General features: G+C 39.0%; 1 protein-coding gene across 4 annotated transcripts in view; it reads left to right on the top strand.

Moving 5' to 3' along the window:
• UGGT1 (UDP-glucose glycoprotein glucosyltransferase 1) overlaps window positions 1-12,401 on the top strand; it is a 41,144-nt gene extending 28,743 nt beyond the window's left edge. For 3 of the 4 annotated variants that reach the window (XM_074546805.1, XM_074546804.1, XM_026795038.2), the window contains 11 exons: window positions 1,592-1,677; window positions 2,019-2,103; window positions 3,147-3,235; window positions 3,528-3,632; window positions 4,403-4,487; window positions 5,038-5,220; window positions 6,374-6,534; window positions 7,006-7,120; window positions 7,358-7,474; window positions 7,730-7,889; window positions 8,284-12,401. In XM_074546805.1, coding sequence (XP_074402906.1) covers window positions 1,592-1,677; window positions 2,019-2,103; window positions 3,147-3,235; window positions 3,528-3,632; window positions 4,403-4,487; window positions 5,038-5,220; window positions 6,374-6,534; window positions 7,006-7,120; window positions 7,358-7,474; window positions 7,730-7,889; window positions 8,284-8,309 — 1,212 coding nt within the window. In that variant the 3' untranslated portion in view covers window positions 8,310-12,401. Of the gene's footprint in view, window positions 1-1,591; window positions 1,678-2,018; window positions 2,104-3,146; window positions 3,236-3,527; window positions 3,633-4,402; window positions 4,488-4,990; window positions 5,221-6,373; window positions 6,535-7,005; window positions 7,121-7,357; window positions 7,475-7,729; window positions 7,890-8,283 lie in introns of those variants that run through there. The other variant, XM_026795039.2, reaches the window with a different exon arrangement.
• Window positions 12,402-12,870: the final 469 nt, after the last annotated feature.

Raw genomic sequence — 12,870 nt, 5'->3', positions numbered from 1 at the left:
CGTTTCCTAGCCTGGCCTCTGGGTTTGGGCTGTAACTTGCACTCCACAGCTGATGCAGATGCACCAGAACCCTTCATTCCTCACACGGTGTCTGAAGCTTCACACCTCTCACCACTTTCAACATGAGCTCCTTTCCCTTCTGAGATATTCTGGAATGTCTCTAAATGCTGCCAATATTCTCAAGCAGCCCCTTTCCAGGGGAGCTCAGTTGTTTTCCTGGGACAGGGTCCTCCCTGGGCCATCACTCTGGTGCTGTGAGCCTCAGTCTGACTTTTTGGGTCCCATTTCTTCAGGAGATCTGTTCCATAAATGGAGAGAGTCAGCAAGGATAATTGGCATTGTAGAAAATAAAGGAAGTGTGAAAGAATGGGATTTGCTTATTTTAGGTGAGGAAAGATGCTGCAAATCCAAGTGTATGATTATTCCCTGCAGCTGCTTTTGTACTGTCACTGCATAAGGGATGTGTCTGTTCTCAGTGTCCATGCTGGAGCAGGGGAAAGGTAATAGACTGAAATTATGGCACAGGAATTTTGCCACTGGAGTGTTTTCTTGATATGTAATGTTAGTGAAAAACTGAAGTACATTACCTCTTCTGTTGGTTTTTTTTCTTGTATTTTTTTAATCTTTAAGTTTTTTAAAGTTATTACATTTATTTAAATGAATTAAAATAAAAAACAAGGAAAAACATTTCTTGTTTCCTGGTACTAAATATTTATTTTAGACTTCTTACTCATTTTCAATTTGTGCCTTTAGTTAGCCAGAGTATATCCTACAGTGGTGTAGTATTTCTTACTGTAGAAAGGAAGATGTGAATTACTTTACATGTGATCAGCCTTATTTTACATGTGATTTTACATTTGGTATGTTCATGTTGGGGACTAAAACTCAGAAGTGTTCTTTTTCTAATTAACTACATCAAAATTTTCAAAAATATTTTTAAATTTTCTTATTAAAGCAGCTTGGCTGATATAGGTACTGCAAGCATTTGAAGCCACAGTGCAAAAGTGAATGGGAGCATCTCTACAGTTGCATGTGTCTTCTATAGGTCTAATAATCTAAATCCCTGAGGAAAATACTCAGATCTGAATCTGAATCTTAAGATCTGAATCTGAAGCTTAAAAAGACTTGAACACAATATTTGAATTTTAAAGTTCTGTAGAAGAGATATCTTGTAACACGTAAATTATGTTACTGCTTCTGCTCTAGCATTACCACTCTGTAGAGCTTCAGAATTCCTTTAGATTTTCTTGTATAATCACAAATTAGTGTTTTGAAATTCCCTCACTCCTTCATGAAGGGAACCTTTTGCAGGAAAAGACTTTGGGCTTGCACTGCTCCCATCAGGACAGTGAAGACTTTGAGCTAACAAATAATGCAAGATTTTTTCAAGCTTCTATCTCATAGGGAAAACCCAACAATTTTGAATAGAATGATTTCTGGGGCTTTTCTCTTGTTCTCTGGATTTAATAACAATCTGGCTTGCAAATAACATTTTATATCTAAAACAGTGAGTCAAACCCCATAACTTCAAAGCTAATATTTCTGCATTTGCATTTTCTGGAAAGTGCCAAATATTCTTTTCACTTTACAGGGCTACTTCCAGTTAAAAGCCAATCCTGGTGCATGGACTCTAAGACTGAGAAAAGGCAGATCTGAAGATATTTACAGGATCTACAGGTAGGCCAGGATAAGAAATACTTCAGTCTTTTTCTTGTAAAGCTTCTCAAGTAGATAGGCATTGTAATATGTGAATCTAATGGTTCTCTAGCCAAGGTGTGGTGACCTGAACAGCAAATTAAACAGCAAATTACATGTCATACTAAATATAGGTTATGCAAGGTGAAATTAATTAATTAAAAACCCCATTAAGTGTGTTCAGATAAATGTGTTTGTTTCTTTGGCATGTCTGAAACCTGTTTTGCAGTGCTGAGACTTAATACATGTATAAAAATGGCCAGAAGAAATAAAGAACATATTTTTGCTTTGTAGTAAAAATCAGTATCTTGCTCTATTTTCAGCCACGATGGCACGGACTCTCCACCTGAAGCTAATGAAGTTATTGTTGTTCTCAATAACTTCAAGAGCAAAATTATTAAAGTGAAGGTGAGTTTATAAACCTAAGGTGCCCTTAAAGAAATCTATTTGATCAACAGTGGGGAGAAACTTGGATTAAGGCCTGAAGCTCCTTTCCCATGAGCATACATTTGAGGCAGTCTGCACTAAGCTCACCTCACTGTATCAGGGGTAGAGAGCATCATCTGTAGCCTTGATTTGGGTTTTTAATACAGGAGAGAATGACAAAGTCCTGTTCCTTGTGTATGTCCTTGAGCTACAATAATACTCACATTTTCCTGACTGCTTATAACTTCAGGATAAAGCAGTTTTGTATGCCCTTTGTCTAGTAATGTGCACATGTACATTATATATTACATATGTAGTATATGTCTAGTAATAAGCATTCAGTATGTCCACTGAGCCAGCATTTTATCTGTCACAGATAAATTGTATTAATTTTTTTTGTGTCACTCTGACACAGGCTAGGTGAGAATACATTTGAAAAAAGAAGAAAAAAAATGGTGAATTACTAATCTGCTGTCTCTTAGGGTTGCCTGTCAGGTACAATGGTAATGCCATAGCTGAGAAGTTCAAGGAGAATGACTGGTAGATAAGTGATGGCTATAACAGACCCAATTCACACCTGGCAACATTTACATGTGCTGGACTATTTTTGGGATGTTCTACCCATCCACTGTCTTGTCTGTGTATTTGCTTTGGAGTCTCAGTGCCAATTATACCAGTTAGAGACTGGTGGAGTTGGTGTGTTGGTTTTTTGAGGGGTAGAGGTTGTTGGTTTCTTTGAAGGTTTTTCTTAGCCAGAAAGATCACTGGCATCCATTTCATTAAATACCTCTTAAAAAAGCATTTTAACCATCCAGACTAACATGCCATGTCTAAAAGCTCCTTTGAAATCTGTTTGGAAAAAGTCAGTCATTACTGAGCTGTTTTCCCAGAGAGCTTAGGTTACCTGTCAGCTCATGGGGTGTAATTCAAGCAGGTAAAAACAGAACCAGTGTCAGGATAACACTCCTGACAATATCTACTCAATATGTGCTTCCAACTCACTAAAGCCATGTCTTGCTTCACAGGTGCAGAAAAAGTTTGATATGATGAATGAAGATCTGCTAAGTGATGGCACCAATGAGAATGAATCTGGATTTTGGGAATCTCTGAAATGGTAAAACTAATTCAATGATAATCTACAAGTTTCTTGAAACTGGAAAACTATTTGGCAATACTGTGGTGTCTGTGAAATTCCACAGCTGTCTGTTAAAGTCTGTTTGAGTTCAGGGCTATCATTCATTGGACTCCTCTGTTTCTAGAGCTCTGGATTCCTGCTTTGCATCTGCTTTTACCTTCCTTTACCCCCCCTGCTACTTGGGAGCCTGAAAACATTTGTATTTGCAGCCTTTCCTATAGAGCTGGCCCTTCCTAGCTTGTCCTTCACAGAACCATGTTTTTCCTTTCAGGGGATTCACAGGAGGACAGAAGAATGAAGATGTGAAACAGGATAAAGATGATGTACTAAATATATTCTCTGTGGCTTCAGGACACCTGTATGAGAGATTCCTACGGTTAGTTGAGAATTTATAACCCCAATGTGCCAAAGGGTGGTGGCCTTGCACCAGGAAAAAGGTTACAATCTGCAAGAGTATAAAAAACTCCACTATTTCAATGCTTCAGAAGTCCACTAGAATCTGCATTTACCATGTCATGGGAACTTGTGTCTGCATAGCATTCATGAGTTAAAAATGGACTTAGTTTAATATATGGTGTGTTGCTGTCCTAAGTTTTCTCACTACAATATAACATATATAATAATATATATATTTTATATATATATTATATAGAAATATATATATTATATTATATTATATTATATTATATTATATTATATTATATTATATTATATTATATTATATTACATTACATTACATTACATTACATTACATTATATTATATATAATAATATATATATTTTCTCACTACAATATATAATATAATATAATATAATGTATTGTTAAGAAGTTACAGAAAAAGTTGCTTTGGAAAGAATCTGAGCTTCTGTTTTTCTCAAAGGACTGTAAAAGCCAACAGGTTGTATATTCTGTGCCTAGTTAAAATATAGAGATGTCGGGGATTTAGTAATTTTGTCAATAAAATTAAGCAATTTACAATAGGCTGAAGCTACCCACTTTTTCTTTATTTATAAAGTTCAGTTACCTGACACATAACTGCAAATAATTTAATCATGTAGCCCAGCAATTTGTGATCTATGACACAGCTCACTTTTCATGGATGCCACTTGTTCCTGTAACTGCTTTATTTTTTTTTCTTTTGATAGCATAATGATGTTGTCTGTGCTGAAACACACCAAGACTCCCTTAAAGTTTTGGTTTCTGAAGAACTACTTATCCCCTACATTCAAGGTTTGTTACTAATTAGAAATTTATTTGGTGGTGGGGGAAAGGTGCCACAAGCTGCTTCCCCCTCCCTTTGCCAGCATCACTTGGCTAAACCTGAACTCACCCAAAGCTGGAGAAAGCCTCACACACAGATGGGAATGTCAGCTCATGTGACAGTGGGCCAAGTTTTTCAAATAAAAAAAGGCTCAATACCCAATGCTCTTCTCACATTTTACGTGCTCCCACTTACACTGCTGTGTACACCCCTAAAGAATTGTCCCATCTGTGAATTTTTATGATTTGAGTAATGCATTCTCCTCTGTGGATCACTATGAAATGGCTCATAATGGACAAAAATGCTGAAATAGTTAGTTGCCTTTACAATTTGTATTGATTGTCCAGCTTGGCCTCAGTGTTTTGTGTGAATTAAAAATGAAATTAATTTTCTTTGTGGTATTTCATTTGCTGATGTTCTGTGCCTTCGACTGAAGTCTGTCTCTTGTAATGTGCTTTTCTTTTTCCTGCAGAGGAACAAAGAACTGAGATAAGCTGCTTTTTTCCCCTCCCTCTGCAGGAGTTCATCCCATACATGGCCAAGAAGTACAATTTCCAGTATGAGCTTGTGCAGTATAAATGGCCACGCTGGCTGCACCAACAGACAGAGAAGCAGCGAATCATCTGGGGTTACAAGATCCTCTTTCTAGATGTGCTCTTCCCATTAGCTGTTGATAAAATCCTCTTTGTGGATGCTGATCAGGTAACACTGAGGCTGCAGTTATTTGATCTTTTCTTTTTTTCCTGTTTTTTTTTTAATGAATAAGTTCTAGAATATAATTTCCATATTGTTGGAAGGGTTGCAAGTTTGAGCCCTTCACAGGCATGACTGGAGGTTGATTCTGTAATTATGGCATGCTTCACTGAGGGCTGGGTTTTGTGCCTGTTTGCACAAGATTGGTTTTGTTGGCCTGTCTTTTACTGTTATCTGGTTCCTCATTCACTCGCTGTGATTCCAGCCAGCTTGCCAAAGAGATTCTCATTTCACCCTTCCAGTTTTGCAGTTCAATCTGTTCTCCCAGCCTGCAGATCACTTACCACAGACAGTATTTTCCTAAGTCACCAACCACTCTGCCCTCCCAGGCCCTGCTTTTACCTTGGCCAGAGATAGAGAAGGCAAATCCCTTGTGCACAAGGCCATGGGAGGTTTTGTGTGTGCCCCTCCTCAGCTCCTGGGTGGGAAGGGCAGGAAATGTGCACAGTGAGAGCTGCCAAAACTACTCTCAGAAGTACATGTGAAGTGAGAAGTATTATCAGATTATCAACAAGTGAGTGTGAGCTGCCTGGGGGGTTTGGCACATGTTCAGTGGGAAGCCATGCCAGGTCAAAGTGAAGCTGAAGGATCAGTTAGCAGAGGTTTCCAGCTCCCCAGTTGTCATTTTGGACAGTTTGTTTCTCTGCTTGTGAGAGATACTAAGGCATTTTATTCCCATTAGAGTGATATTTTTAAAGTAGTGCTACTGCCACATCTGTGTCAAAAAGCCATTAAAAAGCTTTCATCCCTGAAGGATCTGCAAACACTGAAGAGGAAGGGATACCAAGAATCCCAGTTCATGCATAGTGAGAATTCTTGCTGCTTATTAAAAAAGTTTTGCATTTCATCTCTCCAAACCAACCCCCATCAGGTTATTTGAAGCTCTATTTTATTTGCTTCAGCTCTTAGGGCAGGGGAGACAACACTTTTTTTGCTGTAGTTTTGTACTACATATATATAATGCAAAAAACTGCCACATATATATCAGGTAATTCTTCCTTTATCTGTTTGCTCAGTTTGAATTAAATCCTATACAGCATTTGCAAACAACCCTAGAAGGGCAGGCTCCTAGAAATGCAAATAAAATGTTCTTTCCCCTCAGATTGTGCGCACAGACCTGAAGGAATTGAGGGATTTTAATTTGGATGGGGCTCCTTATGGATACACCCCCTTCTGTGACAGCCGAAGGGAGATGGATGGATACAGGTTCTGGAAATCAGGATACTGGGCAAGTCATTTAGCTGGAAGAAAATACCACATCAGGTATGAAGAATTCTTCTTTTTTTCCTAAAATAGAGAGGTTGCTACTTGGATTTAGCAGAAAACTAGCTGAGGTATGCAGCACTGCCTGAAAACCACTTGTTGCTTCCTGCTGCCTCTTTAAGGTTCTGTGGCCAATGAAGCACTAGAGACTCTGAAGTTATTTTCAGTCTGCTACAACTTTTAGAGATGAAGAACTGAAGTGTTAGTTAACAGACATCTTCTTTGTTAATAACAAATGTTGGAACAGGGACTGCATGACAGCAAAGCTAAGACAGATTTGTTGGAAATTCTTTTTTGTACATGCCATGACTCGGTTAGAGCTGCTTTCCTGCCTGGTAATAGATCATAGATGTGCTGCCACCCTGAGACTGTTTTAGGGTATTGTGTCTCAGGGGTTTAGTAGGGCTGCAGTGTTACCCCCCAGTGAAATCACTAATTGCAGTCATTACTAATTGCATCATTTCCACACAGTGCTCTGTATGTTGTGGATCTGAAGAAGTTCAGGAAGATAGCAGCTGGAGATCGACTCAGAGGACAGTATCAGGGTCTGAGTCAGGATCCAAACAGTCTGTCCAACCTTGATCAGGTGTGCTTTATTGTGTTTGTTTTGTTTTACTGGGCTATGGTGTCAGGATGGGACCTGGGATTTTCCCAGAGTCTTTGGAATGGGATGAGGTGTGGATTCATCACTTCATATTTGCATTGGGATAAAGAAAACTCTTACAGAAGTTAACCTTCACAATCCTGTTGGTTTGGGAGGGGGGTTGCTCCTCCCATCCTGCACCCTGTGCAAACAGCTACTAACTCTTACTCTGCACAACAGGATTTGCCAAACAACATGATCCACCAAGTACCAATCAAGTCCCTACCCCAGGAGTGGCTGTGGTGTGAAACATGGTGTGATGATTCCTCAAAGAAGAGAGCAAAAACCATTGATCTGGTGAGTGCAGAATGATTCCCTCACTCTTACAATAAAATACAGCAACCAGTTGTAGAGGCACTTTCCTTCCTCAGCACATTTTCAGCACTTGAGTTTTTGCCATTAGCTTCTGTGTTTCTCTTACCTGGAGCAGTGGCATTGTTATGAATTTGGAAAGAGACTTTGCACTGTTCTCTGGCTGAAGATCCCTGCAGAGGGGAGCACACCTCTGTTGAGTGCAGAAACCTTTTTGTAGCCTGTCTGTTCTGTTTGCAGTGTAATAACCCAATGACCAAAGAGCCCAAGCTGCAGGCAGCCATGAGGATAGTTCCAGAGTGGCAGGACTATGATCAAGAAATCAAACTGCTCCAGAGTAATTTCCAGAAGGAGAAGGAAATGGGAACACCAGCTGAGATGCCAGGACAACACACACATGGTAATTTTTCTTTCTGTACTTCTGTGACTTTCTCTGTGCCTTTTGGTCTTGTGCTGTGTCCTCCCTCCCTTGTACCATGCAAGGGCTGAATGAAATCATCATGGGATGGAAGGACCTTGCTGAGCAAGTCTGGTGTAATTTAACCTAATTCTGAAAGCCAGAGAACAGATTTGTTCCAGTTCTGTAAAAGACCCTCACTGTTCCTGAAATTTTATGAGCTTGGCCTTTTCTTAACCCTTAAAGAAGTTCTGCTACACACTGTGGGTGAGAATTGTTCTTCAGGCACTGGTACCTTGCAAAGAACAAAGTCTTGGGAGGCTTTATTGATTCTCAAACCAACCTGCCAACTGAGGCAGCTCAAACTGAGTGCTCATTTTTCTCTCCTCTTCTGCAGATCCAGAGGCACATGTGGAATTATGATCCATGGAGACAAATTCAAGTTAGACTCTTTCATAGACAATTTTTATATTGGAAGCTAGTTTTTTTCCGGTGTGTCTGCAAAACTGCTGAATAATTGAATGGGATGATGTATGCATTTCTATTCCTTGCCTTTGGGTTAATTTCTGCATATGAAATAGGATCTGGATTGCTGGAATTAGCATTACTGGTGTTTTTTGCACCTGTGGTGGAGATGAAAGACCCCATGATGGAATTTAGTGTTTCAGAAACAAAACTTCACAATCCACCAGAAGAGCCACAGCCTGTTCCTTCAGCTGTTGCTGCCTCCACCAGTGCTGAAGCTCCAGTTTAGCCTCAGATCTAACTTGAGAGTCTGGGAATTGCAGACATACATCCTAACCTCATCTGATGGACATAATTTTTTCCAGGTAACATTATAAAGCTCGAAATTATGCCTTGAATTTGGGACACTGTTTCATCTTCAGGTTTTCAAACAATTGAAAATACTTCTTGGATTTGTTCAGTCTGCCCTTGATTTTGTAACAAAATCAGCATTATTTTGAATTTCTATTTTCTGTCTTCATTTATTGCCCAACTTTTGATGGTTTGGCTTAATGTAAAGCTCTACCACAATCTCTCTAAATGCCCATCCAAATGAAAATGCCTAAGCTCACAAAGTGAGCAGAACACAGAATTTGGCAGCTGAGTTCATCCTAGCCTCTATGACTTGAATCAAAGTGCCCTCCCTCCCTTCCTCCTCCTCCAAGTGTAAATCAGTCTGCAAAACTGGCAGAGCCTTACTCTTGCTGTGGTTCACTGATTCATGAATGTTTTTTTTGCTTATGAAAAATCTGTGGAACTTGGAAGTTTATCATCATGTAAATTTCATTAACTTTATTTTTCTTCAAACAGAGATGTTGTCACATCAATAAAAACTTCAGAGTTCTTAGGTCTTAAGCCTTAGTTCCCACTTTGATCATCCTTTTTCCTTGCACACATTACAGTCCTCATTTGATTTTGGGGTTTCTGGATATTTCACTTGTGTTTGCTTTCATTCTGTGCATAGACAAGGAGGTCTCTTCTTGCAAGGATTAATTACCCTGGGCTGTTTTATTATTCATGTTCATGTCTTCATTTTGAAAGATGCTGCTGCCGCCATAGTTCTGTGCTATGAACATACCAATTAAAGAAAACCCTCAAACCCAGTTTCCCCCATTCTGTAGGGTTAATAGTCTGCTCCCTGTAACTCTGAAGAGTTGAAATGTAAAAACTAAAAGGAGACTTCTAGTACAAAATATAGATACCTCTGCAGCTTGAGAAATCCAAACTTTTTTGGTTTTTGTGACTCCCTTGTTTTCATACATTTATCAATGTTTTGTGCTGTAAGACCTTCAACCCAATAATCATATCTCAGTATAAGAATATTGAAATATTCTTCTGGAATTGCTGTGTTATAAATGCTATCATGTTTTGGAGGAATATGAAAGAAGACATCAGCAGTATTTAAACTGTTCAATAGTGTGATTTAAGAGAAAAAGCAGCTCTTCTCCAGCCAGCTGAAGGAAGGGCTCAAACTCCTAAAAAAAGCACATTAAGAGCAACTTACAGAGTTTATCAGCTTAAGTATTTCCCACTTTGTGGGGTTTTAAATTCAGATAGTCTGTCTGGTGTCTCTGGAAATGACAGGTGAGGTGCCTTATGCTTCCCATCAAAACTGCTCCACTTAGGGTAAGCAGACTTACAATAGCAGGACTTCTTTCTAGTGTAAAAAACAATACACCTTTTAACAAATTAATTACATGTAATGCCAATTAGCCTCTTTTAAAGAGCTAAGACAGCACAGGTAAGGTTGTCCTTTCTGTGTTCAGCTCCAAATGACTTCAGCCTTGCTGGAGCACATGGAGTGGCACAGGGGCTGTACACCACTTATTCCTTCTGGAGATGGATGGAGCAAGAATGTGCTCAAGCCCTCAGAGCAGGAGGAGCTTTCTGTGAAACAAGGCCCTTTCCTCTCTAGAACTGTATCTGGCTTCTTTTTTCCCCCCAAATTATGTTAGGAGCCACAAGACTGAGAAGAAAACCACCTCTTATATTCAGCATATCTACAAGGCTTTGTTGGATAAGAAAATACTTCTAAATTAAATGTCAGTTACAATTGTTTTTTTTTTTAAATATGCTGCTTCATTCTGATAGTTAATGTATGTACTTGAACACCCACACTGCATCCTATTCTTTTTTAATGGTAAGATCTCTCTGGCTATGGAGAGTAATTTTGTTGTCTCCAGTTAACAGACACCATGCTCTTCATTTTTTTTTATGAAGAAATAAAAGTAATCAAACTCACAATTGATACAGAAAGAAAAATAGAAGTCATCTAACTCACAATTGATACAGAAAGAAACCAGAAGCATACTGTGAGATTCTACACCTTTGCAGTACTTTTAAGGTGTTCTCAAGTACAGTATAAAATGCACGTGGGTATTGATCATTCTGAATGTCAACTATTTCCCATTTTTCCTGAGAAGCTGCTATTTATTTCCACCCAAAAATGACAATCAAAAAGAGAATAACCACTTCTTTTGGATCTGTGCATTGTTTGCTTATAGATGCTCAATGGGGCCTTGAAAGACAAATAGTTTGTCACCCTCATGTAGAAAGCATCTTGTAGAGAGATGAAATTAATCTATTAATGAAATAGAGCAGCTGCTGCTCACATCACTGATGGCCTGGTCCTGGGACTAGCAGAGTGATGATAATTAGAAAATGGAGATTGCAGAGGTCACAGTGGGGTTTTGCATCCCTCAGAGTAGAAAAGCCACGTCTGGGGCAAGGTGATGACATTGTTCCATCTCTGGCTACAAAGCAGCTTGACCTCTTGGTGAGGAGTTCACACTTGAGAAATGCCCTCTACTTTTATTTCAAAAGGAACTTTTCACTGCCTTACTAAAAAGCAAATAGCAAAGAAACAAAACTTTAGGATTTCTCTTTCCTTTAGCTATATGGAGTTATAAAGAAAATGAAAGAGACGTGTAAAAGCAGTAAATACCCAGTAACAGTCTTAGGAATCAGAACATGGTTAAATTATGACCTGGTTTTACCCAAATCTTCTGTAACCTGTTCAAGAATATTCCATAACTCTGTGTGGCAAGTGATCCAAGGTGTGGGGAGCTCTCTTTACTGACTGGCACTGAGATCACAGTCAGCTTCCCTAAGAACAAGATCCAACACAATAAAACCTCTGCTGTTCTTTACCCTTGTCTCTCCTGTCGATTGCTTTGGGGCACATAACTGAGGTTTTAATAGTGTTCCTTGGAGTACAATTTTCACTTATTGCATGCAGGTGTTGGGATGCTGTTGAAAAGCTAGAAGGGAAAAAGAGGAAAGGGTTCCTCTTCCATCCAGTCTTGTTAATAATGGTATTTGGGTAACCCCTAAACTTCTGTTAAACAATAGGAATATATTATAGAAATCTGCCTTTTAGGTCTTTTTTTTTTTTTTTTTTGGAACTCTACCTACTGCTCCTATAAAAGAATGTTTCTATGTCAGCTTTTTGTCATTTCTTCATTTGATTTGGTTTTACACTGATACTCCACAGTAAGCACTGGGAAAGTGATCCTCCTGAAATACTTCCAAGTACAGAGATGTGTCTGAAGTTCGTTCAGAGTTGGGAATGAATTCCAAACTCCTATGGGACTCTCAAGGCCTCTTTTCCAGAGCATCTTTATTAATCAAAGAGCTATAAAATGGACAGCTTGACACAGGAAGCCCAGCTGAATGCTACAGAGACTGCACTTGACTGTTTGAACTTGCTCAGTTCAACTGGGAAATGAGACCAAATCCCAGGAGACAACTAAATGAGGAAAAGGAAGCAGCCAGAAAGAATAAATACACATCATATGCCTATGACCTCAACAGGATTTTGCACTCCTCCCCTTTTGCTTTTTGAAGTACCTATTGAAGCATGTAACTGTATATACTTAATGCTGAAGAACTGATCACCCTCCACCCCAAAAGAGCTGCATAAATGAGAAAAATTCTGATGGGGGAGTGGGGAGAGGGGAGGCAAAAAGTAGTTTTGAATCCTTTTTTTAAATAAAATTTTTAAAAATTGTATTAACCTGGATACAACAGGTTTCTTTGATGGGCAAACTGTCCCATTCCTTGCTGGTTTGCTGTGTACCATTTAGGCTCTTTCTGGGGAAGTTACAAAGCCATATGAGGGCAGGCAGCACTTTGTCTACAGGTGAACAAATCACCAGGCCACAAGCTGCTCTTGCTGTCCATTTCTGTGTATTTTATCTTAAAAGGAAAATTTCACTGCTTTACTAAAAAGCAAATAACAAAGAAATGAGACTTGGAGATTTCTCTTTCATTTAGCTGTGTGGGGATATAAAGAAAATGAATACTTGCACTGATTTAACAGTGCAAGTATTATTTAACAAAATGAAAAATCATCCTTTAACAAGATGGAAAGTCACAAAAATGCACTTCAGAGTCAGACACCACCAGTTGTGCTGCCCTTATCCCCAGGGCTTAGAGAGGCAGGGATAACCCATGCCACTGTGCTAATCCTGAAGGGGTC

This window comes from Zonotrichia albicollis, chromosome 9 (genome assembly GCF_047830755.1).
Source record: "Zonotrichia albicollis isolate bZonAlb1 chromosome 9, bZonAlb1.hap1, whole genome shotgun sequence".
Classification (NCBI taxonomy): Eukaryota; Metazoa; Chordata; class Aves; order Passeriformes; family Passerellidae; genus Zonotrichia; species Zonotrichia albicollis.
The sequence above is the reverse complement of the archived record's forward strand: the minus strand, read 5'-3'. Positions and strand labels throughout refer to the sequence as shown.